Source organism: Macaca fascicularis, chromosome 8, assembly GCF_037993035.2.
Source record: "Macaca fascicularis isolate 582-1 chromosome 8, T2T-MFA8v1.1".
NCBI classification, from domain to species: domain Eukaryota; kingdom Metazoa; phylum Chordata; class Mammalia; order Primates; family Cercopithecidae; genus Macaca; species Macaca fascicularis.
The window spans coordinates 86613817-86639871 of NC_088382.1; the positions used below are offsets into that span (position 1 = coordinate 86613817).

The window sequence follows — 26055 nt, forward strand, 5'->3', positions numbered from 1 at the left end:
AGAGATATAAAATGTATGAGAACATTACAAAAATATTGGCCATATAAAAGATGCAGTTTATTCCCATGTTACTTACATTTTTCAGTGAATATATTTTTGCTATTGTTTCTATGTACGCAGTAACAGCATTGTTAAAAATCCTCCGAAGGGAATTCTGCCTTTGTCTGAAATTATTTACCATAGTAGAGATGTTTTTACTTCTAGTTTGTATATGTGAAGTAAACAAAAATAAATGATTTTAAACATTCAATTTCTTTACCACCAATATCCTCATCCTTTCAAACCCACTTTTTATTGCTTTTCAGATTACCATATATTTTGCACCTTTTTGAACTTTTGAATCCTGGTAATCATTTATGAATTAATTGTTCATACTTAAGTTCATTTTCCCTTACTATTTGCTATTATCATGTATTATAATGACATATTTGCTCTTTCACACAATCATTTTTTGTTTGAATCATAAGATGTTTATGGCAGTGTGACTTTAGCCTATATGTCACCTTTTACACTAGTGATGATTATGACACGCTTCATCTGATTAGTCATGACAGCAAATTTAATGAGCGTGTGGAGAAAAGTACCAGTTTGCCACACACTTTTGAGGCCTTTTAATCATCTTGGGCCAAAGTCCTAAAATACATGTGCCATATGCATTATATATTGCTTAGTTTTTCTGATCAAACTTGGGAATATTACAAACATTACAGTGTGATGGTATTGCCATAAAACTTAATTTGAGAATTTAATAGGAAACTGTTTACGTTTCACAGGGATTTTCATCTTTGTTGAGAAGTTTTATTGCTTATAGCCTCCATGAAAAATTCCTACAATGAAAAAGTAGTGGTGTTGGTTCATAGCTAGATAGGATTGCTAGCCAGATCTTTATGCAACAAAAATGATTACAGTCACTGTGTATCACAAACAGGCAATAGGTATATATTATATGTTAAAACCAAATGGCTTCTGCTTTTGAATCTCTCTTTTAGTCTCTGTCTTGTATTGTTCGCATCCATTTTGGTGCCTCTTTTCTCTGTCCTTCCTACTCCGCCAACTCCCCTCCCCAATTATTGTCATACTCCTGATCTCTAGCTTCAGGATGATAAGCCCTAGTCTCAATTTCATTGACTTTTGTGATAATTTGACTTTCACCCTCAATGTTTTTCAGACATCTACACTTAGGACCATCCTATGACACCTGTCACTGCTTCACTCTCTTCTGCATTATTAATTTTTCCCTTTTCACTAGCTCATTCCCATCATCATCTCAACCTTCCCTGTATCTCTCTACTTATAAAACCCTCCCTAATGCTACTTTCTACCTTCAGATACCACCCCATTTCTCTGGTCATTTTTAAAGCAGACTCCTCTGAGAATTTTCCACACTTGACATCTCCATTTTTTTCATCTTCTTTTTCCCTTCTACCCATGTTCAGGAGGTGTTTGCATTCACACCACTCCACTAAAGAAGCTCCAATCAAGGACTCTGTTGATCTGTTCTTTGGCAAACCTAATGACCAATTCCTCGTCCACTTAACTACAATAGCTAGCAGCTTTTAACAAGCTGCCCTCTTCCTTCTTTTTGAGATTTTTTTTTTCACTAGGCTTTCTATCCTCTCTTGGTTTTCTCCTACCTCATTCCTGATCAATTTTCTTCATTGGTCCTTCCTTGTTTTGGAAGGAAATTGTGGGAGTCTTTCACCTCAGCACAGGCAATAAAAACAATATATTCACCGTAGGGAATTAAAATAAAGAAAAAACAGTAATAAAACTGACTAAAAGTTGGCCTGCTGTATTTTCGTTTTGACCATGTACTGGCACTTCTAAATATTGTCAATGATAAATCACCTCTTGCATCTGTGTGTAGACTGCTTAGTGCCCCCAGCTTTGATATGCTGATAGGAATGAATCCCAGGCTCAATCATGGACCCTCATTCTCTAGATTATCTCATTGGATCTCATCTCAAAAACTTAAACCACCTTTAATGCATTGCCCTCTCTTCCCCTCCACTTGCTCTCTGTTTCTATATCTCTCTCTGTTTCTGTCCCTGTCACTCCACATACACACACACCTTCATACCCTTGCCTACTTTACACCTTCACTTGCATATATAAACAGAAAATCTCAAACTAAACATATTCAGACCTTCTTTTTACTCCCGACTTGTTCCACCTGCATTTTCCCTCATCTTAGTAAATGGCATCTTAACTCTTATTTCTTGGGCCAAAAACATTGGAATAATTATTGATCCTTTTCATTTTCTCCCATTTCTCATTAGACCCATTGGCAAGTCCTATCTACTGCTCTTTTGAAATATATACCAGTTTCTCTACTGCCTCCTTGATCCAAGCCACCATCATCTCTGACGATATCGACAACGACTTTATTTTACTTGACTTCTCTGTATAATTTTATACTTGTGATTCCAAGGTTTTTTTTTCCTTTGGCCACTACTTTACCAATCACTCCCCAATCCTATGTCCACCTCTTTTTTTTTTTTTTTTTTGATGATCTCATTATTGCAGTGGCAAGATCGTAGCTCCCTGCAGCCTCAAATTCCTGGGCTCAGGCAATCCTCCCTACCTCAGCATCCCGAGTAACTGGGACTACAAGTGTGCTCCATCATGCCTGACTAATTGTGATTTTATTTGTTGTAGAGATGAGGTCTTACTGTGTTGACCAGGCTGGTCTTGAACTTCTGACCTCAAGTGATCCCCCATCTTGGTCTCTTAAAGTGCTAGGATTACAGGCATGAGCCACCACTCCCAGCCCCTCTTTGTTCTTTCTCAGTAACCTTTATCATTCTTCAATGTCACTTAATTTCTTAATTTTTACTCCCTAGAGTTTTGCCCTTAGCCCTCATTGTCCATACTATATATATTCTAAGAAGTGTCATTTACTCACAAGTCATTGGTTAATAACGTTTTCAAATATATTCAACTTCCAAGATCTAGTCCCATAAACTTACATGTTTACTAAATCTCTTTACTCAAATTCATGTTCAAAATTGAGCTTATCATCTTTTCTCTTGACCTAATATTGGACTTTTTAACATTTCTTTTCTCTCCAGTGAAATGTCTGTTCTACCTTTCTCTACAATTTCTTCTAGACAGTTATACTTTGAAGTGTGATGGATGCTATAGTGTCTGTTTTTTTAACAGCGAGACACCTCTTCCTCTACTTAATCCTCTGCAAAGCATCCCACAGATGAAAATATGATCAGGGCACCTCTGCTTAAAACCCCCACGCTGCCAAGATCCAAGGAACTCTTTGCCAATACATGCATTCAGGCACAGGAGAAAATAAATTGGCTATGTCTCAGAAACCATTTTTTCTACTGCTTACAGAGTCCAAAGAGAGCAATGTGCCAAATATCATCAATCTGTTTGCTCATTAGTGAATGATTTATTAAATAAACATTTCATGGATATGCATAACTATTGTCTCGAAAATTCATAGCAGGTTCCAATACCACAGTTTTCATTCTTGGCACAAGATAGCTTTTCTAATCTTCCTTTTCTGGGGCTATGAATATTTTCACTAACTTTTCCTTTCCAGATCTCTTTCACTTATGTTTGTATCCATCATTGCCTAGGTTAGTTCTCATAAGTATAATTTGGTGTATACAACTATATAAATTTGACCTTTTTGAATGTGATGAGATGCAGAAAGTTCCAAGCCAAGGATTATTTACATAGAATTTCAGAAACTTTACTGCATCTTAGGTTAATGGTAAATTTATTTCAACAATTATCATGTTGGTAAAAAACATCATCTAGTTATCTGAGGATTTTCTTTTATGGCCAAATATAATTCACAAAATAAATAACCTTACCTATGAGAAGCAATAATTTCTCCCATGTATATAACTGTAAAGAGTAGTTTATTATAAGTAGTAGTGATACATTCCATGGCAGGATATATAAGCATTAAATATTTAGAAAGTATAGTAGCAAGATTTTATTTATTTGTTTTACATGTGCACCTAGAGATGGTGATAACAACTTACATTTCATCCTTACAGTGACTAGGTGTGATCACAAGAAAGGAGGTAATTGTATCCCCATTTTACAGATGAGGACACTGGTGCCAACATATTAATAGATCAGTTTAAATTTTTACAGATTGAAGAAAAGGCTTCCTTATTGAGCTTCTTATTTTATGCATTTCCTGTTAAATACTGCCTTTGTGAAAGCTCTAAAGTATTATCTATCTTTGGGTTCATTATGAATTGTTTTCAAGAAAAAGAAATGTTTTGTGTCTTAATGGTGTGTTCAGTAAGGCATATGATTTAGGTGACTGCAACATAGGGAATAATCTAGAAAATTACTCACATCCAATATTTGTGTACGGATGAAAATGTTTAGAGTTTTGCAGACTGCCACATTTGTAGGCCTATATATTCTGAGATTGTTTGTAACTTATCATCAAGTTTTTCTCTTACCAGAAGGTGGATGGTGGAAGTTTGGTGTGGGGAGCAGAGGATCCCTTCTTTTGCAAGGAAAAAACTTACCTAGGGCTGACTTGTATATTATTACCAGTCCTTCAAAGTTCATATTCTGTCACTGTCATTTTTGTTTATTTTCATTTTCATTTTTTGAGACAGGGTCTCACTTTGTTGCTGAGACTAGAGTGCAGCAGTACGATTATAGCTCACTGTAACCTCAAACTCCTGGGCTCAACCAATCCTCCTGCCTCAGCCTCTGGATTAGCTGGGACTACAGGCATGTGCCACTCTACCTGACTAGTTATTTTTATGTTTTGTAGAGACAGGGTCTCACTTTGTTGCCAGGCTGCTCTGGAACTCCTGGGCTCAGGTGATCCTCCTGCTTTGGCCTCCCAAAGTGAGTGCTGGGATTATAGGAGTGAGTCACTGCACCCAACCTCACTATGATTTTTGTAAAACGCCAAGCCTTTACAAATTGATACACATACTGCTGTTATTGCAGCATGTGTAAAATTTGCTTAGGGATTTACTTAAAAAAAAAACCAAAACTTTCAAACTACAATGCTTAAGAAATCAATGTTTAGTTTTGTTAACATTTGCTACCTCCAAAATATCTGCACAAATAATAGTGATATTTTAAAGGCCTAAAACACTAACTTAACTGATGGACAAAGAGTACATTACTTATAAATACAGTCTAAAAAGCCATAAAGCCATAGTACCAAATTGATGTAGTCTTTTCTTTGAGTAACTTGTGTTCAGCAGGATTGATTAAAGCCCGAGAAGAATTATGCATAAGTACAGTTACTACTTATTCAGTACTATACACTTTGTATTTATTAACTTTTCTCCTTATTACCATCCTGCAAATTTACTATTGTTTCCACTTGCACATATAGAATCCTGAATTTCAAGGAGGTTAAGTAACTTGGACAGTATCAAATAGCTAGAAACTGGTGGAGCTGGGATTCAGGCCCAAGTGTATTTGGATTTGGTTCTTAACTCCATGGTGTTTTTTCCTTGCTCCAAGAGCAGCCAACATTCTCCTAATGAAATACTTCTTTGAACAACTTAGGTTTCTGAGGGCAGGGTTGCTGTAGCAGAAGTCGGCAATTTTATGTCACTGATATCTCCCTTTTATCTTTGCTTGCTCAAACTTCTCAAGCAAAAAGAATAAATCTCAGATAGTTAAGAAAGAATTGACCATTATTTCAACACAGGGATTATGTTCTCTGATTCTTCACAGCAAGAGTGAATGATGGTTTCATGGATAATGGCTCCAAAGAAATATGCCCAAGTAACTCATTGTGATGAAAATAAAATATTGGGAATTATGAGATTAGAAAATCAAGAAAGTATTTTTAAAAACTTGTGACATTGATTCAACTCTATGGTTGTAGTCATTTAAAAACAGTGCAATCTTAGAGGGAGGCACCCATCATCACAGGTCTTTGAGATGAAAGTGTAAGAGAAGTTATAGAAGCTTCCAAGAACCAAATAATAGGACTGAGCCAAAGAAATGCAGCTTGCTTGAGAGTAAAGATACCTTTGTATGTTAGGCCATTTTTGCATCACTATAAATAAATATCTGAGGCAGAACAATATATAAGGAAAAGAAGCTTAATTGGCTCATGGTTCTACAGGCTGTATAAGCATGACACCAGTATCTGCTCTTGGTGATGGCCTCAGTAAGCTTCCAATCATGACAGAAGGCAAAGGGAAGGCAGGAACATCACATAGCAAGAGTGGGATTAAAGGACAGAGGAAAGGGGAAGGTCCCAGACTATTTTAAACAACCAGATCTTGCATGAACTGAGTGAGAACTCGCTTATCACCAAGGGAATGGTGCTAAACCATTCATGAGGGATTTGCCCTCATGATCCAATCACCTCCCACCAGGCCCTACCTCCAACACTGGGAACCACATTTCAACATGAGTTCCAGAAGGAACAAACATCCAAACCATACCACCCTGTAAGGAGTCTTAGAAAGAGTTAAAGGAAGTAAAGATAAAGAAGCACTGCTGGATAACTATTTTTTTCTTCTCTATTAAAAAATAATTTCAAAAGACTTTTGACCTAGTATACAGCTATTTGAAAAACCTAGTAACTGTGGAGTAGACAATAGAGGCTTTCACGAATAAAAACTAGCTGTGAGACAACATTGGATGAACCCTATCATGAAAACAGAAATATTGTATGATTCCACTAAAGCAGTCTAAAGTATTTAAAATAGTCAAATTTATAAATCAAAGAGTAGAATGGTGGTTGCCAGGGATGGAGGGGTAAGAGAAATGGGGAGTTATAAACAAAGGATATAAAGTTTCAGTTAAGTAATAGGAGTAAGTTCTAGAGATCTGCTGCACAACGTTGTACCTATAGGCAACAATACTATATTGTGCACATAAACATTTGTTAAGACAGTAAACCTCATGTTTAGTGTTCTTACCACAATAAAACAAGAGCTGGTTTTGAGATAGGAAGCAAAGAGTTGAAATAACTACCCAGTGCTCACCATGAACAAAAGCTATTGTTGGGTGGAAGAGGGATCAGTTTATGGATAAGGATCAGTTTCCTATGCTGATGAGCAACCTAGCAAAACCAGCACAGTATGCTGAGGAATGAACCTTGTTCTAGACAATATAAAGAGAAATTTTGATGAATTCCATAAGGCAGTGGTCTCCAACTTTTTTGACACCAGGAACTGGTTTCATGGAAGACAGTTTTTCCACAGACGGAGTGGTCAGGTGTAGATGGTTTGGGGATGAAACTGTTCCACTTCAGATCATCAGGCATTAGATTCTCACAAGGAACACATGACCTAGATCCCTTGCAGGTGCAATTCATAAGAGGATTCACGCTACCATGAGAATCTAACGCTGCCTCTAATCTGACACAAGGTAGAGCTCAGGCGGTAAACGCTTGCTTGCAGGCCGCTCACCTTCTGCAGGGCGGCCCGTTCCTAACAAGCCACGAACCAATAGTGATCCACAGCCCTGGGGTTAGGGACCCCTGCTATAAGGACTTAAATCTAGATAATTGGGCAACTGGTTGATAGATGGAAACACGATTTTACACTGAAATTATCCTCACAGAAGTTTGATCTTTAATTTCAAAACAATCAAAAATGAAATAGATTCTTATATGGAGAAATATATTAGGAATTAGTAAATTTAAGAACGAATGTTTTAATAAAAGCACTTTAAAATATAAGACATTAAGAAGATGTATATAAGTAATTTATTGTGACTAATTTATATCAGGAACTTATTAAATTCTTTTGAGGCTCCATTACACCAAGGTCATAGATGACTCAAGAAGCAGAAAGAAGTGATCACAAATTCCTGGCTGAGGAGGCCCCAGGAGATAGTACTCTCTAACTATATAAAAATAACTTCTGGGTAAAAACAGACAGGGCAGGGCAAAGGAGCTTTACTTTTCCAGAAAATAAAAAATTACAAATCCAGCCCCATTCAGATAATTGACACTGGAGCATCCAATGCACTTCAATCTATTACTGCCTGGAAGAAATAATTTAAGAGAAAGCACTACAGGTCAACAAAGATGATGTTGCTTGGTTACTCAAAACCATTTGGTAGCATGCTGAGTTGCTCAGCTTTTTAGAAGAGCAGTCTTTGTATCCACTTAGGAAAAGGATGGAGAAGACCACTTGAAATCATTTTTAATTGTGAACTTGCTTTATCTGGACACACTGACTTGACTTTTGCAATGCCAAAACAAGTTCAGAGGGCATTGTTAAAATATCGACTACTAAGATAATAATATGTGTTGAATTTGATGTATTCTTCTAAATATTATGCTTGTTGTGATGAATTTGCTTTGAAGCGATGTGGGCCTTTTTTTTTTTTTTTTTTTTAAGGAGGAAAAAAAATGTAGTTTTCAGGCTGCCTGGCTCAGGAGTCCTGAGGGCTGCCTAGAGGCAGTGCTGTCCAGCAGGGAGGTACAGAGCTTTGGAGTCACTCCTTCAAATCTCATTTCTGCTGCTCTGTGCCTTTGGAAAAAGTTAAACTGTCTGAGCTTTGATATCTCATCTCTTCCATAAACACGATGATTTTTTTTCTGTTGCAGATTACCGTGAGGATTAAATAAGGAAATGCAAGATACATGCCTAGCACCTAACAGGTTTCCAAAAATGATAATTTATTAGTTTGCAATTAGAGTGCTGCTAATATCTTTTATTGTATTCATAGGCTCTAAAATATCCTTTTACAATTAGTCATATAGCTCCAGTAGAAGTGGGAAAAGCTTCAAAAGTAAAACAGAAAAGGCATGGCTAGAAGGGCTGAGGAGTGAAGGTTGTTTGACACTTGTGAACTCTATCATAGAATTTAGTCTTTTTCTCCAATTTAAAAAAAAAAAAAAAAACAGTAAGAGTTGGGCTTATTGTAAATGAAAATAACATGGGATTCATAATGTTGCATAGGAATACAGAAAATGTTTTTCTTTCCCTTTACTATTTTACACCAGTTGGCTTAATATTTACTCTGGTGGTATATATTTTATTTTATGTGCTAAACATTTTGTAAGAATAGTACTATACTTTATTGTTTAATGCATTAGCAAATTATTGGGAGGAGGTGAGATGTGGAAGTTTCATAGGCAAATAGTATTAGTACTATGCTTGGCAGCTTGAACATATATCCATTATTTCAAAAATTCCAGTTGCCTCTAAAGTTCTGCTGAATGCATCCCAAATTTTGCCCATGGCTGTTGCAGTCACCTAGTACAGGTTAAATTTATTCCCATATCTTGATCTTGTAATTCTCTGCATAAATATCTGAACTGTTAAAAAATTAAAATTCCAAATCTTTCCATGGCCATGAGATTTGTATGGATTATAGTTTTGCAAAATTGTTACCCCAATTAGCGGTGAGGGGACTGGGATGGAGGCGGAAGATTTGCCAGATGGGAACGTGATGATTTTTGAACTGAGATTAAATACCTGAAAGTTGTCAGTTTACTTACCAGAATAAGTATCGCTTGTTCAGGGAAGGAAAAGGTAGAAATGAGTAATGAGTTGGAGACTCATTATGGAGAGGCTTAGGGGTAGATGTGGCAGTAAAAAGTAGTGAGAGAAAGGGCGGTGAGAACTTTCATTCTTATGATCAAAAGGAATTGACGGTGGTTCATGCCTCTAATTCCAGCACTTTGGGAGGCTGAGGCGGGCAGATCACAAGGTGAGGAGTTCAAGACGAGTTTGGCCACGATGATGAAACCCCATCTCTACTAAAAATACAGAAATTAGCTGGGCATGGTGGTGCGTGGCTGTAATCTCAGCTACTTGGGAGGCTGGGGCAAGAGAATTGCTTCTTGAACCGGGACCCGGGAGGTGGAGGTTGCAGTGAACTGAGATCGCGCCACTGCACTCCAGCCTGGGTTACAGAGTGAGACTCCATTTAAGGAATGGGAACCTTAAACATTTTGGCATTAAGCTTGGTTTTTGTAGATGTAACCATTTAGGTTAGGCTAAAGAAATAGGTGATTAGAAGAATTCAGACCTGAATGAGAACAACAAAAATGAACACTAGAAATAATTGCAGAATTAAAAAAAGGAAAGCTACTTGTAGGATTTAAAAACTATGGTTCAATCTATCATTGTGTTTAAGAGAACTATCCCTGAAATAATACTGTGTGGGTTCAAATCCCAGCTCCATCACTTGCTATGGGTGTCATAACACACATAACGATATCATTCAGTACTTGGCACAGAGCAGATACACTGTAAAATGTTGTTGTTGATGGCGATTGTGATGATCAATATACTATTCCACAGCAAATGATGTTGATTACTCCCACATTGTGTTAATAAAAATAGCATAATTTGGCATAATTTTCAAATGTGTGATTATCACCAAATTGACAGGATAGGGTAGAATACTGGAAAAGCTAAGTCAATGGCATTTTTTTAAAGAGTATTAAAACAAGGAAGGTCAGGTGCTAGAGAACACAAATTAGTAATCTAATTAAATCACCGGCAAAAGAGACAAATCGTGTTAACAGCAGTCAGATCTGTTATTACAGACCAGTTATTAAGGTGATATATTGTAAGATGCTATGTATCATTACTAGGTTTTAAACATTTCATTTTACACAGGCAGAAGAATATAGATTAATCATTTCATTTTATAAGTTAAAAGCTCCTTTATTAAAATATTTATATTTGTATGAAGAGAGCAACACTATTGAGGATCTAAACATTCCTTTATGAAATTATTTGTACAAGTAGCTCTCATTGGAGCAGTCTCTAAGTACCACATGACCTAATTTGTAAGATTAAACAACAGTTTCTGATTTTGACATTTTGTACATTTCATTAAATCACTATCAAATGAAGTAACTTTAATATGGCACCAAATTATTATTTGGTTATATTTTATATTCAAGGAGCATACATATGTTATGAAACAGCAGAATTTTCACCGGTCTAGAGAAAAGTTGCTTTCCCCACAACTTGGTTTATGACCTTTGCTAAGACTAGGCAAACCTTTACAGGCCCCCAAATATTGTGGTATTACAACTAGACACATTAATAATTTGACAGACTTTTATACCAGACAGACAAGGGTTTCATTCCAGGCTATTTTTTTTTTTTTTTTTTTTTTTTTTTTTGAGACGGAGTCTCACGCTGTCGCCCAGGCTGGAGTGCAGTGGCGCGATCTCGGCTCACTGCAAGCTCCGCCTCCCGGGTTCCCGCCATTCTCCTGCCTCAGCCTCCTGAGTAGCTGGGACTACAGGCGCCCGCCACCGCGCCCGGCTAATTTTTTTTGTATTTTTAGTAGAGACGGGGTTTCACTGTGGTCTCGATCTCCTGACCTTGTGATCCGCCCGCCTCGGCCTCCCAAAGTGCTGGGATTACAGGCTTGAGCCACCGCGCCCGGCCTCCAGGCTATTGGTTTCTAACTTTGTGACCTGAGGCAAATTACTTTAACCTATTTAAACTCTAGCTTCTTGATTTGTAAAAGAAGGATTAATAATTGCCTCATTATGTTACTGTGAGGATTACACGATGGTTTCTATGCAAATAGCTTATCACAGTACCTGGCAGAGATATGAACTCAATAATTTGTCGTTGTTTTATTTTTACTTTCATTAATCTTTAAGGAATAGCAGTTATTTGGTCAAAGTCACCTAGGTACTACTGACATTCATTTTGAACAAGTCTATATAATACATTGAAATGTGTATGTGGAGGTAGTGGTAGAGATTTTCTGATAAATTATGTTGATTCTTCGCTAGAAAAAAGAGAAATGGTTTTCACATACACACACATATAGAGAGAGAGCGAGGGTATTGTCTGCATTTGTATTATCTCTCGTATAGTTGACAGAGCTCTGAATTTAGAGTCCTGAAGCTCTGGGAAGCTACAAGAAAGTTCTCATCTTCAGATTCATCTGTTTTAGGATATAGGATGTAGGTTAGTATTTTCTATGAAAGCGTCTTAGGTGACTTTGATGTCTTACTCTGTCCTTACTTGAGAATCCATGAAATGAAAAGCTGCATTTGAGGAAATCAAAATTTATTGGGGAAACATACCTGGACCATGTGAAAATTAATACATCATGATAAGTGTGGAAACATACATGTAAGTTAATCATGATGGGTGCACAGAGGAGGCTTCACGTGCTTTTGGTTCTGAGGGAAGAATAGGAGGCTAACAGGGGAAGAACAAAAAGGCATTCAAAATCAAAGGAACCACGTTGATCAAGGCATAACCACATGAGAAGTTGTCAAGAGAAAGAAGGTGGACTTCTTGAGTGACAAGTAGGATGTCCATTAAGGCTGTGATGTATTTGGAAGCTACTCATGGATTTATAAGTAAACATTGAGAATAAATTTTTTCTTTCATGATGAATTTAACATAATGGTTTTTTGGTGGGGGTGCACTGAGTATTTATTATGATTGTATTGTTTTTAAATAGATTACTACTAAAGGTCAAAGGTTTTATACACAGAAGGAAAGACAATTAGTAAATGCAATAATAGTGCTTTGTTATGCGCTTCTATTTTCAAGGTTAATTATTTGTTTAATGAAAGTCTTCAGAGTCAACCAGAGATGCCATTGCTAGAAATAGTAAGTAAACATGATTCCCTTTGGCAGTTAAGAATTATGTGACGATTTTTTTTAACTTTTTGATAACATCTGGTCTTTTCAGATGTTAAAGACTATATCATGTTGCACCTTTAGTTGTATTATTTTCTTTTACTGCTACTATTTACATAGTTCTATCTTCATTTTATGCATGAGGGACTTGAGGTTTAGTGAGGCTAAGTAATTCACCCACACCTAGAAGTGATGGAGAAATGATTTGTACTCAAGATTCTATCTTCTAAAAAGATAACTCTTGAGATTTTATGAGGGATTGGATTGGAAAGACAGGGAATTTGAGGCATATAGATGATCACAGAGGCTGCTGAAATGGTCAGGAAGGAGAAGAAGACAGAGGGAACAGAGAGCACCTATGACAAGAGATGTGGTAAAATGGAATCAACAGCAGGTGGTGACTTGGTGTGGAGAAGGAATGAGATGTCGAAGGAAATTTTGAAGTCCAGTTGTTTTGTTTATTCCATAGGTTCCCCTACAATAGGGTGCAAAAAGGAATCACACAGTTAGGTGACTATATGATTTGTGTTTGGTGTTGAGTTTTGTAAACCATGACATTGTTGGCTCTTTTGCTCTAAAGCTCAAATAAAAGATGAGAATAAAGATGTGGATTTGCTGATGATTTGGACTTATTCTTCAGGTGCCCCCTCCAGTGCCTGATGTTTGCTTTGGCACATCAGCTATCATATACAGTAATGATTTTTTCTTTGCTTTCTGGTACCTTATCAGAGAAGTAAAAGTATGCTCATAATTTATGTAATGTGCTATTGTCACTCTAACACATAATCCTATAAAATGTATGCTTGGCCAAATAGTCCAATGACAAAAATCATAATGAGCCTTTCCTGCTCCCATATTTTCTCTACCAGTGTGTTTGTTCTGTGCTGCTAATAATTAAGAATTAAATCTAATCCTATCACTCCCTAGGCTCATTTTGCCAGCTACTGCTCACTAGGATATAAGATGTGCTGGAGACTCACCTGAGCTTCGCCTGATACTTATCTCTTCTGACTGCCAAATTTTGGGTTCTTGTGATATTAGCCATGATGTGAGAGCTAGATATAGCATGCTGATTACCTTTCACTCTGATGTCTTCTGCAGAAACTGCCTCATTGGGAGCCAGGACTTGTGATGATGATCTTACAGAGCAGCAGTTGAGATCAACCTCAGGTAATGGTTCCTATTCCTTCTCAAAATATTTCCCTGTCCTAAATGAGTTGCTTTTGTCATTCTCCAATTGATGTAATAAACATTCTCTGGAACTTCTCTAATTAGATCTGATCATATGCCTTATTCAAATAAAAAGCAAAATCAAATAAATTCAATAATTGGAAGTATGTGTAAATTGACTTTACATTTTAGAGCAGTTTTAGGTTCACAGCAAATTGAGAGGAAGGTATAGATTTCCCCAATACCCTCTCCCCTGACACATGTATAGCCTCCTTCATTATCACTGCCTGCCCACCAGAGTGGTACACTTGTTCAGTAATGAATCTGTATTGACACAATGTTATCACTTGTACACCGCAGTTTTCATTAGCGATTACTCTTGGTGTTGTACATTTTATGGGTGTGGACAAAAGCATAAAGACATATATCTACCGTTATCATATCATATAGAACAGTTTCACTTCCCTATAAATCTTCTGTGCCAGTCTATTCATTGTTTCCACCTTCTTGACCCCTGGAAACCAGTGATCCTTTATAGTCTCTATAGTTTGACTTTTTCCAGAATGTCATATAGTTGGAATCAAACAGTATGTAGTTTTTATAGATTGGCTTCTTTCACTTAGTAATATGCATTTAAGTTTTCTCTATGTCTTTACATGGCTTGATAGTTTATTTCCTTTTAGTGCTGAATAATATATAATCATTGTCTGGATATATCACAGTTCATTTATTCACCTACTGAGAACAACTTGGTTGATTCCAAGTTTTGGCAATTACAAATAAAACTATTATGAGCATCTGTGTCTAGGCTTTTGTGTGGACATAAATTTTCAACTCCCTTTGATAAATGCCAAGGAGTACAATTACTAGATTGTATGATAAGAGCATGTTTAGTTTTGTAAGAAACCACCAAACTGTCTTCCAAAGTGGTTGTACCATTTTGCATTCCCACCAGCGATGAATGAGAGTTCCTGTTGTCCCACATTATCACCAGCATTTGATGTTGTCAGTGTTCTGGATTTTGGCCATTTTCATAGGTGTGTAGTTGTATCTCATTGTTGTTTTCATTTGCATTTCCCTGATGATATGTGATGTGGATTTTTTCATTCATGTAATCTTTCATATGCCTATTTGCCATCTGTATATCTTCTTTGGTGAGGTGTCTGTTAAGGTCTTTGGCCGATTTTTTAATTGAGTTGTTTGTTTGCTTGTAAGAGTTGTAAGAGTTCTTTGTATGTTTCATATGACAGTCCTTTATCAGATATGTATTTTCCAAATCTTTTCTTCCTGTCTGTGGCTTGTCTCATTATTTTCCCACAGTATCTTTCAAAGAGCAAAAATTTTAATTTTAATGAAGTCCAGCTTATCAATTCTTTCTTTCATAGATCATGCCTTTAGCGTGGTATCTAAAAAGTTATTGCTAACCCCAAAGTCATCCAGATTTTCCCTTATGTTATCTTCTAGTTTTATGGCATTGTGTTTTGCAGTTAGGTCTGTAATCCATTTTGAGTGAATGTTTCTGAAGGATATAAGGTCTGTGCCTGAACTCACTCTTTTTTTTTTTTTTTTTTTTTTTTGTGGATGTTTGTAGCTTCTTAAAGAATAAGTTAAAACTTCTGCTAATAATTTTTCACATCGATATTTATACACTATGAAACTTCACTTAAATTATAGATTTTATACAATGTATATATTAATAAGCTGGATATTATTTTTCACAAGTCAAAGAGCCTAGTCGATGGGGTTATTTTTGGTAATTATTGAATTCATTGGATTTTGTATAGTCATGTCAACATATCCTCTAATCCTTTTGCTTTGGTATATATATATTTTATATATATATATATATATAATTTGTTTAAGAAAGGCATTTACACCTTCTTAGCTGCATTATATTCAGATAATTTAAAAGGAAATTCACTCCTACTACTACAACACACCTCATTTATTTCAGCTATGTATTTCTGCTATATAAGTATGACCTCAGTTTCCAGATTTATCCAATTGGAATAGTAACATGCTATATAGAACAATAAATGATTATCGAAAGTCCTTTGCATTCACAATGGCATATTGGAATACTTAAAATAAAAACAATTTTGCAAGTGAAAACATCGCTTCCATATAGTCAGGACATTCCTCATAAAAAATACCAACTTCAAAGCTAAGTTTACCTTTACTTATGCGTGTCTCATCAATACTTTTAAAAATGTTATTTTCCCCTAAAAAGCTAGAGAATATATTTAATATGAAATAGAATAAACCTACTCTGCCTTCCCTACCTCAAACCAATGAAAAGATTTCATTAATGACTCAACAGTGCTATGGCCAAAATCAAGAGTTATGGCAAAAATTTCAAGCTAAAAGAGATTACTTCCTGTCAACACGTTTCTTTATTGCTTTGTAACAAAGACATCAAAATCTACATTATTACTTCAATCTCTCTGAGAATCTTTAGACTTAGATATTGCCATACCTTCTGGATATTTTCATCTAGATGTTCTGTAGTGAGGCTAAACACAAGAAATTCCAAATTGAACTTCCTTTTCTGCAAAACTATTTGTTCTCCTCTTTTCTCCATCTCAGTGGATGACATCACACCGTAGACTTAGTTGTGCAAATAGTCAAATTAGAAATCATCAGTTTTATTTAAAATATTAGTGAGTATCTTCTATATGCCAGAGACTGCTGAGCAAACATTGTGAATAAAACGCATGAAGTCCCTCACTTTAGATAATATCTCTAAACAAATAAACAAAAAAGTATTTTCAGATTGCAATAAATGTGATAAAGGAAGTTAAAGAGGTGATTTGTTAGAGCAGAGGTTCTCAAAGTGTGGTCTCCTTTCAAACAGCATCAGCGCAACCTAGGAACTTGTAAGAATGCAAATTACTGGGCCCAACCCAGACCTACTGCATCAGAAACACTAGAGGTGGAATCCAGCAAGCCCCTCAGGTGGTAGTGATTCTGCTAAAATCTGAGGACCTTACTTGTGTGACAGCTCATCAGCTACTTTAGAAGCAGTAGTCAGAGAAGTTCTCTGAGGAAATGACAAGTGATCCAAGTCCTGGTTAATGAAAAGGAGCAAATTATTCAGAGTCTGGGAGAATGTACTTCAGAGTTTGGAAAAAATTGGTCCCATTCCAGGAAGAGAAAGAAAGCTTTCGCATCATGGAGAAAGATGAGGGAGTGAGGAGGAGTGTACCATAACATGCAGCCAGAAAAGTAGGCAAGGGCTTAATTGTTTCAGCCTAGTAAGGAGTTGTTAAGTTATTCTAAGTGAAATAGTAAGCTATGACAGAGTTCAAGCAGGAGAATGGATTGATTTTATTTAGTTGTGCAGAATATATTATAGGAATACAAGAATAAGTCTTATCTAGTTATAAGACCATAAGGAATATAAGTAAGATATTAAAGGTACTGGCAGGGAAAATGTAAAGTAGATGGATTCAGTATACATTAAGTATCTTGGAAGCAGAAATAGCAGGGTTTACTGATGGATAGGATGTATATGAGTGGGAAAGAGAAGACTAAGGGATGACTCTTGCTTGTGCTGGGTGGTGGCGCTGTTAATTGCAATGGTAAAGTTGGGGAAATGGAGTAAGAAGTGTTGAGGAGCATTGAGAGCTCTGATTTTGGCATACTAAATTAGATAGACTTTTTGGACATCCAAGTAGAGTTACAAAATATAAAGCCATGAGTCTGGATGAGATCATCTAGGGAGGTAATGTAGATAGAGAAAGGACTTAGTACTAATAAGTGGAGACACTCAAGTATTTAGGTGTTGTTTAATAGAGGAGGTCCCAGCAAAGGAGAATAAGAAGTAATTCTCAGAGAGGCAGGATGAAAATCACAATTACCTGATGCAATAAAATCCAAAGAGAGGCACAATTTTCCAGAAGAAGGGAGGAGTAACATCAGTTGAGCAAAGAAAGTGAAGTAAGATGCAGAGAAGTAACCATTGTATTTTACAGCATGGGAGTCATTGATGACTTTGAGAGGAGGAATTAACATGAACAGAAACTAGACTGGAGAGGGTTGAATAATAAATGTGATTTAGTAGAGAGAGAAATGCAAAAAGAAAACAAAACAAAACAAAACAAAAACAAGCCAGACTACCAAGACAAAATCACACACCCCTTTTACACGTTATTAAAGGGAAATAGGGGCTGGGGTAGCACGTGGACTCTTCCTTTTCTTTCCCAAACTTTGCTTTCTAAACCCAATTCACTGTTCCAACTAACATGTATTGCCTGCCTACTGTATTCCAGGCACTGTTCCAGCTTCTTCTGGCACAAAGATGGATAAGATAATCACTATTTTCAAAAAATGTTTACCTATTACAGCAAGTAGGCAATATACGGATAATTTCCACAAATTAAACTGTGGTGAATGGTTCAACATCAACATACAGGTTGGGAAAAAAAGTATTTATCCAGAAACACTAATCCTAGTTCAGGGTTCAGAGAAGGCTTTTTAGAGAAGAAAACAATAGTACTCAATAGTACTAGTAATAATACAGCTATGATTTTTAATATTTTTTTTTTTACTAAGCTTGTGCTCACCAATTTGTGTATGTTATTCCATAACAAACTTATGAGATAATTATTATTAACTCCATTTTTATAGATGTCGAAACTGATATTTCCCAAGATGATTTGAAGGAAAAGTAGAATTTACAGTGAAGAAAAGTTGCTCTAAATAAGATAAGGAATTGTAATGGTACATATAGGAAGGGAGAAAGTGCTACAAAGAGTTGGGCTTCTTGAATGGTGATTACAAAACATGAGCTGGACCAGGAACATCGGCATTACCTGGAAACTCAACAGAGAAGCAAATTCTCAGGTTCAACTCTAGACCTACTACACTAGAACCTTTCAAGATGGGGTGCAGTAAAAACCCAAGATGGGTGAATCTGACACTCTAAAGTGTAAGAAGACTGTTCCCAAGCACTAAGTGTTATGTAGAATGTGAACAAAGATGAAACTGGAGTGATAGACAAGGACCAGGTATCTTGGACATATTCTCGCTATGTACAGAAGGCTGAGTTATTTCTTCGTAAGTGATAGGACTCACTGAAATATTTTAAGTTGGGAAGTCAGATTTAAGTAGATCATTCGAAGAATAGATTTGAGTGGGGCATGACTGGGCAAGGAGATCATAGAGGAGTCTAGGAAAGAATGCTCACAAGCAAGTTGTCTTGTACAGAGATACTCAATATGTTAATATAAAACTAAGGATGTCTAAGTTACTAAGTTTCCTCTTTATATGAGCACTTCATGGGTTTAAAAAATATGATGTGCTTTCTTAGCAGACTCAGAGGAGAGGGATCCCAAACCCAGTTGCATGTTAAGACAATGGGAACTAAGGGCCAGACACAGTGGCTCATGCCTGTAATTCCAGCACTTTGAAAGGCTGAGTTGGCATATCACTTGAGGCCAGAAGTTTGAAACCAGCCTGGCCAACATGATGAGACCTCATCTCTACTAAAAATACAAAAATTATCTGGATGTGGTGGTGCATGCCTGTGGTCCCAGTCACTTGGGAGGCTGAGGTGGGAGGATTGCTTGAACCCAGGAGGCAGAAGTTGCAGTGAGCCGAGAGCGTCACTGCACTCCAGCCTGGGCCATAGAGTGGAACTCCGAAAGAAAGAGAGAAAGAGAGAGAGAGAGAAAGAGAGAGAGAGAGAGAGAGAAGGACAATGGGAAATAACTACAATTGGGTGCTACTTAGATCAAAGGGATACGACTGATGTACATTGCTTAGAAATTGCATAATGAGAAAAGGACAATGGGAAATAACTACAATTGGGTGCTACTTAGATCAAAGGGATACGACTGATGTACATTGCTTAGAAATTGCATAATGTTGTAGGATACATTAATAGCAGTTTTCCAATTGTTTGTTATTGTTCAAATGAAAATACTTTAAGCTAGTCATTCAAAAAAATTTCTTTTAAATATAGCCAATGTGTATATGTAGAGTAACTAAGATCATTTTAGACATGTCAAAAATGCTCGGGAAAGTTTATTGTAATATATTTCTACAATATAAGACTACAGTATTTTGCCTTCTTTCTATTATTTTGAAACATGTAAAAATGAAAATGTATTATCATTTGTCTGAAAATTGGGATGTGGGACATTCAAATGGACCTTGATATACATGGTAAGTTTAAGTATAAACATATAGTAAAGATTAATATAGAAATATTGTATTTTCTGTATTTTGTGAGGCAAAATAAAATGCATGTGACATATACATATGCTGTATACATGTATACTTATGTTGAATACAACAGTGTCATGAAATGATTTAATACTTTCACTATTACTGCATGTAATATATTAGTGAAGAGATTTATTGGTGTAATATATTAGTGAAGAGATTTATTTATGAAAACCGCTTTGGCATCTTTATTTTGGAATTTTATGTAGTATATTTTCCTCAGTTCTATAGTATCTATTTAATACATTTAGTGTTATATATGTGTGTGTGTGTGTGTATATAGATATTTCCCTTACATTTCATAATATTTTACAACTGAGAATATGTGGTGGTTGAAAGTTAGAATGTAACCACTCCTTCCCTTAACCCAAGTTCTAACCTACAGGGTTTCCAGAGAAAGTGGTTTCTCCACATTCATGCTCTTGACTCTAAAGTCTATTTATACAATGAATGTCAAATTTATTTCTGAAACCCTCTTTGAGAATAAAAGTGCCCTTTTATTCTGACTGATATGAAACTTTATGGTGTGTATAAGTTACCTTTTGATTATGTTTTTGCATGATTAAAAATTTGCAAAGTTCTTATGGCTCCAAAGAGCCTACCTGTAATAAACAGCTTTCCCCTTCTAAACCACAAAACAGGTCTGAATTGCTTGGGCATTAGAGCTAATTGCCTGCCTACTTCAAAGGAAGAACCTGAAAAGAGAGAGGGGAAAAAAGTCACAGAAGCAGAGGCATAGCAGGCAAATCCACCTCTAAAGGTTATGAGTTGTGGCTTGGAGGAGCCGGGCAAAGTTATGGCCTCAGAACTGCTGTTTGCGATTAAGTTGATGGGGAGCGTCTATCCCACAATCTTTCCCTGCTGCTGACACAGAGTCTTTGTTCACATTCAGATTTCTCAAACTGTTGCCAGGGTCAGGCTGAGGTCAGACACCACAGTGATGTATAGAAGAACATGTCTGGGAATTTCTCTCACACTTAAAACACATACCAGAAAATGAAGAAGAGGACCCTGCAAAATCTGTCTGATGAGACCCAGATTATATACTGTAGCTTTTCTTTTAGTGCCTTCATAATTTTCTTTTTCTTCTCCTGACACACAATGTTTTATTAATGTGAGTTGCGATAGCCCTTACAATTTTATGTCCCCTCAAGATAAGGACACTCAGTAGCACGCTGACACTTTATTTTCCAGCCCTGGGGGAAAGGCCCAGTAAATCTACTCCAAGAATTCTTGCATCCTTTCCCCAGGATGAGTTGAAAAGTAATTGCCACAAGCCGTCATAGGTCGCGAACTAGAGATCATGTCACGTGTGTGAACTTGGGAGGGACACACACAGCCCAATCCAGTTGATCTCAGCCCTCCAGCCTCCCAAATCCAGCTCAGCCACCAGCATTTTACCTACCAGCATGGCCTGGTGCTGGGAGGAGGGAGCTCCTGTTTGATCAGTAATTATCACTGACGGGTGAAAGCAGGCTAGCGCCAGAAGAGGTGTTGTTTCTTTCTCTTCTTGAAGTTAAATTTCTGAGTGTATTTGCCTGAAAGGGAAGCTTCCCTCAAACCCTCAGATGATTGACCCCCTAAACAAGGGCCATCCCTCTGCTTTTGTACAGAGGCAAAGGGCAAAAATGGAATAAATGGATTTGTATGGTGCCTTTGAGGACTCACAGTTGAAACAAACTCTTATTTTGAATGTATTTAATGTCCTTGTTTTCTCTTTAGCTTTTTAGAGTTTCCTATTGCGCCTAGAACTGTCCCCTTCTGTTGTTGTCCTGCTCACACAGTTGTAGAGCATGGCTGGCAAGTGAGGCACTAAATAGAATTTTTTTTTTTTTTTGTGGTGCTCAGCTGCTACATATGACAGTGGATATTTCATTCTGCTGTCAGAATGTTATTAATAAAACATGGGGTGTGGAAAGGGCCACGATTTCCCCTTTCAATCACTATAGCATTTGCAATGAAAATTTTATTCAGTGTGTAATTTTCAGTTAATGCTTGACACTTAAAATGTCCATAGCAGCGTTTTGTATGGTTATTGAAGGGTTAATTGTATCATGTTCTCTGCATAAAAGCTCTGCTTATCAAAAGCAAATAGAAGAGTGTATGCAAATGTGTGTCGGTGACCTTTTGCCTTTCCAGGGTTAATTTATATGGTCATTAAAGATTTTATGAAATTGAGCAGCCCGGTGCTTCAAATCCCATTTTAGCTTCTTCTCCTAATTTATGTAATTCCTACCTGAACAGGGGAATATGATTTTTATTTTTTGTGCTGCAATGAAAACAGCATGCCATGCTGTGGGGAGTTGCGAGCCTGGTTATCTGGCATTACTCAGATTGCTAAAAATTCATTAAAATGTGACATCAGCACAGTGAGAGACAAATGATCGCAGGATGAAAGAGAACAGTGGGCCTTTCACGGATTAGTGCTACACAACCCCAGCATAGAGGCTAACTGCATAAACAGATTAATCCACCAGCAGTGGCATAGCTAAGATTTACAGAATAATTAAATAGGGTTGAGTTACTATGAGGATTTCCATGTAATCTAGCTGGTGTGAACCCGTGAATGAGGTGTGGGGTGATGCAGTTGTCATAGAAGTATACCTTGTTATATTCCTAAGCCCAGTATAGCTCCCCCTACAGAAAAAAAAAAAAAAAAAAAAAAAATCCCCAGTGTAACTGAAGTTTTGAGATCTTACTCTCACAAAATTCTAAAGAATTCCTTTGGGGCCTGGGGTCTGAAAGCAGGAGTAACACCTGTCTTATATTTAACCCGTTGTTACATTGTTTAAGATTTTTTCTAAAAATCTGTTTTTTTTTTTTTTTCCTGACACCTATCCCAGTCCATGGAGCAGTGGGTTTATGTTGTTACAAGGTTCTACTATTGAAATCACAGAATTGCTTTATACCCATTTCTAAAATATGTTTCAGTTTAAACTGTACTAAAAAGAATTTATTTTAATTTAGTATAGACCCATCTTCTCAATGGATACAAAAGAAGATCCTTTAGATAAAAAATTTGCATTTTTGATCAGCATAGACTTTTGCATAAATTTGTGTTCTCATTTGAGTATGAATACCTGTAGATGATTCTTAAATAACAAAGTTTTCAAGTGGTCACCTAGTTTATTTCAGCGTGAATTTTTGGGAGGTTTTCAGTTCTACTGATTGGTCTGCCTTTCTTAACAGAAGAACAAAGTGAGGAGGCAGAAGGAGCTATTAAGCCTACAGCAGTGGCCGAGGATGACGAAAAAGACACAAGTGAGAGAGACAATGGTGAAGGCAAAAACTCTAATAAAGACTCTGGTAAGATGCAAGAATCTTTCACCTTGGCATTTCCCTACACCCATTCCCTGCCATCAACTCTTCCCTCACCATCCCCCCACCCCACAAAACTTATTAAAAGCTTTTAGTCATTTTAAACTGTCTGAACATTCCCACTACTATTCATTGCATGTGCATTTTGCATGTGATTTCTATCAGTAGCCTCCCATTGACCTATTTTTAATCATAACCATCTGACAGAATAGATGTGGATAAGTTGAAGAATATTACAGGACGACCAGTGAGATTATTTTTTAATCAAATCAGTTTGTGTGCTTGTAATTTTTTAAGCGCCTTTCATTAATCTTAGCTATACTTGTGATTCCTCTGATGGCATATTAATTTTTCATAAGCATAGGATTAGATATCACTTGAATTTTGTCATTCAGTCACATGTATTCGCCCACCAAACCATGTAACCCTAAAAATAAATGCTAGTTTTCCTTGCTTTTTTACAACTTACACTCAGGAATTTGCCCTTTTTTAGGGCATCTATTTGAGGTATTTCAAACAAAATCCAGTGAAAAAGTTTACAGATGATTCAGCCTAAGAAAGAGGAAATATCATTGAAAAGGGATTAGGTGCTGGGTAATTTTGATCTTCTAGAATAGACAAATCCCAGTAATGAAAGCTACTGTCTTTGAAAACAAACCTTCGTGTCATGACATTTACTTGTGCACAAACAAACCCTAGGCCAGCATCTGGTGTGGATACCTAAGGCTTTTACTGTGTTTGATTTGGCAAATATATGACTTCATCCATGCTTTGTATGTATGAGATGGAAATCTATGGTTGCAATGAATATTACATTGGCTACTTTTGCTGCACGCTATACCTAGTTTTATTATGTTGGACTCATTGAAGCAGAAGAAGTGCTGAAACGGGTTCAAGCCTATTAGTTTCAGGTAGTCATCTATCTTTTCCTTGAATTCCAGTGACAGCCGCATATAAAGGAGCTTGTATTCACTATGAAGACATTGGGTTGCGCCAAAAATATCATTTTTACATGCAAGTTTATTTAAACCTGAATCATCCCACATTTGTAATTCAGTCCTTGCATATCTAAGTTTTGCATTCCCTTTAAAAATTATCTGAAGGGCCTCTCTGCTCCCCTCCCCACACTATTCAGTACTAAATTTCTTTCAGGAGGCCAGTGAGAAAAGCGTCACTGAGATTTGCTCCTAGGATATAGTGTCTAACATATGATTCTGATTTGACTTAAACAAAGAAGATCTAAGGTTGGTATTAAGCCACAAGCAATGTAAAAAGAAGCCTTAGCTGTATATTAGTAAGCTGGCTCCTGAAGTTACTGAGGAGGAATTAGAAGTACCTAGTGATAAGTTAATGTGAAAGACGGTACCGTCTAAACTTTATTTGAAAAAGATTGGAAATAGCAAGGCGGTTTTTCCCCTTTCTGTGATGGACCTTATCAAATTAGCTGCTTGCCTGGTTCAGAGAGGGCAAAGTTCTGTCTGCGTTCAGTGGTGTCTTTCACATAGTAGTACCAAAACAGATTGCAGAATATATCCTTCTCATTCTTCAGAAGAATGTGTAACAGAGATATCAGATTTGTGTTAATTCAATGCCCGTGTAATACTGAAGTATATGACATTATGCCAGGTCTTAAATGTCTAATATCTAGTACCTTGTAAAGGATGGATTCTGGGAATCTCTAGAAAAATTGATCTAATTTTACCATCGAGGAAAGAATCTGGCTTGGAACATAGCACAGATGCCAAGGCTCTGTCTTTACCAGTGCCACTTACTGCTCTGCAAAAGTAGTGGGCTCAATCACTCCCTAATGGGCTGATGAATTATTGTTCTTCCTTAGGCACCTAATTGTACCATCCAGACAGGACTTGGGCATTTGAGAGGATACAGACAATTGTATAATGGTAGTTATTTAAAACAAATTTTATCCCCATAGAAATGCCTTCCTGGGTTTATCTGTAAGGATAAAAAATAAGCTCTAAGCAAGGACCAACTAAAAGCAGTTGCTGAAATGCTAATATTTAGCTTTAAAACCTTCCAGCCTTCAAGACAGCTCTTGTGGTTGACAACTAACATGAACATTTAACAAAGTTTTCTGCCTTCTAAATTGAATGCTTTTAGGTTTAAAAAATTATTACATGGATTTTCTTTCATATGTATTTCTAATGATTAAATAACCACTTATATTTATTGTTTTTCTTTATATGTATCATAAATGTAAACAAAAAATACTAGCAAGCTTACAAATTAATCACTATCTTCGTATGTTAGATGGGAAGGTAGTTTGAGCCAACTTTAACAGAATTTTTTAGACAGGAAGGAATTAACATATGTTAGGAAGGCTATGTTTGTGTAAGCTGTTGTGCTATGTTGCTGACATTAATCTGCAGGAGTAGAGCTTTCAAAATGAGACGTGGCAATATGCAAGTTATATTTGTTGAATATTCATTCATAATAGAAAAGCCTTCTAATGCTTCATTTATATTGTCATTTAAATCTAGTGCCACTTTAGATTAATTATAATCCAAATTATAGCTCTGTGCAGTACAAGAATTAATACAGAGTTTATCCAGATTAATACATTTGCATTGAAAATGTAATATGTCTCTGCCTTGGCTAAGGGGACCACTTTTTAATAAGGGAGTAAACATGAGGAAGGATGGAAATTAACCTTCATTATTGCAATTAAAATTATCCTTTCATTCTAGTCTCATTAGAAAGAATACTGTACTGGTAATTATAATTTATAATTATTTGGAGTTGAATAACATCT

General features: G+C 36.5%; 1 protein-coding gene across 6 annotated transcripts in view; it reads left to right on the forward strand.

The window, feature by feature from the left end:
* Nucleotides 1-26055, forward strand: part of ZFHX4 (zinc finger homeobox 4) — a 188435-nt gene that overhangs the window by 140573 nt on the left and 21807 nt on the right. For all 6 annotated transcript variants that reach the window (XM_005563582.4, XM_015454984.3, XM_045398407.2 and 3 more), the window contains exons 5-6: nucleotides 13671-13739; nucleotides 23157-23273. In XM_005563582.4, the coding sequence (XP_005563639.2) occupies nucleotides 13671-13739; nucleotides 23157-23273 (186 nt within the window). The remainder of the gene's footprint in view (nucleotides 1-13670; nucleotides 13740-23156; nucleotides 23274-26055) is intronic.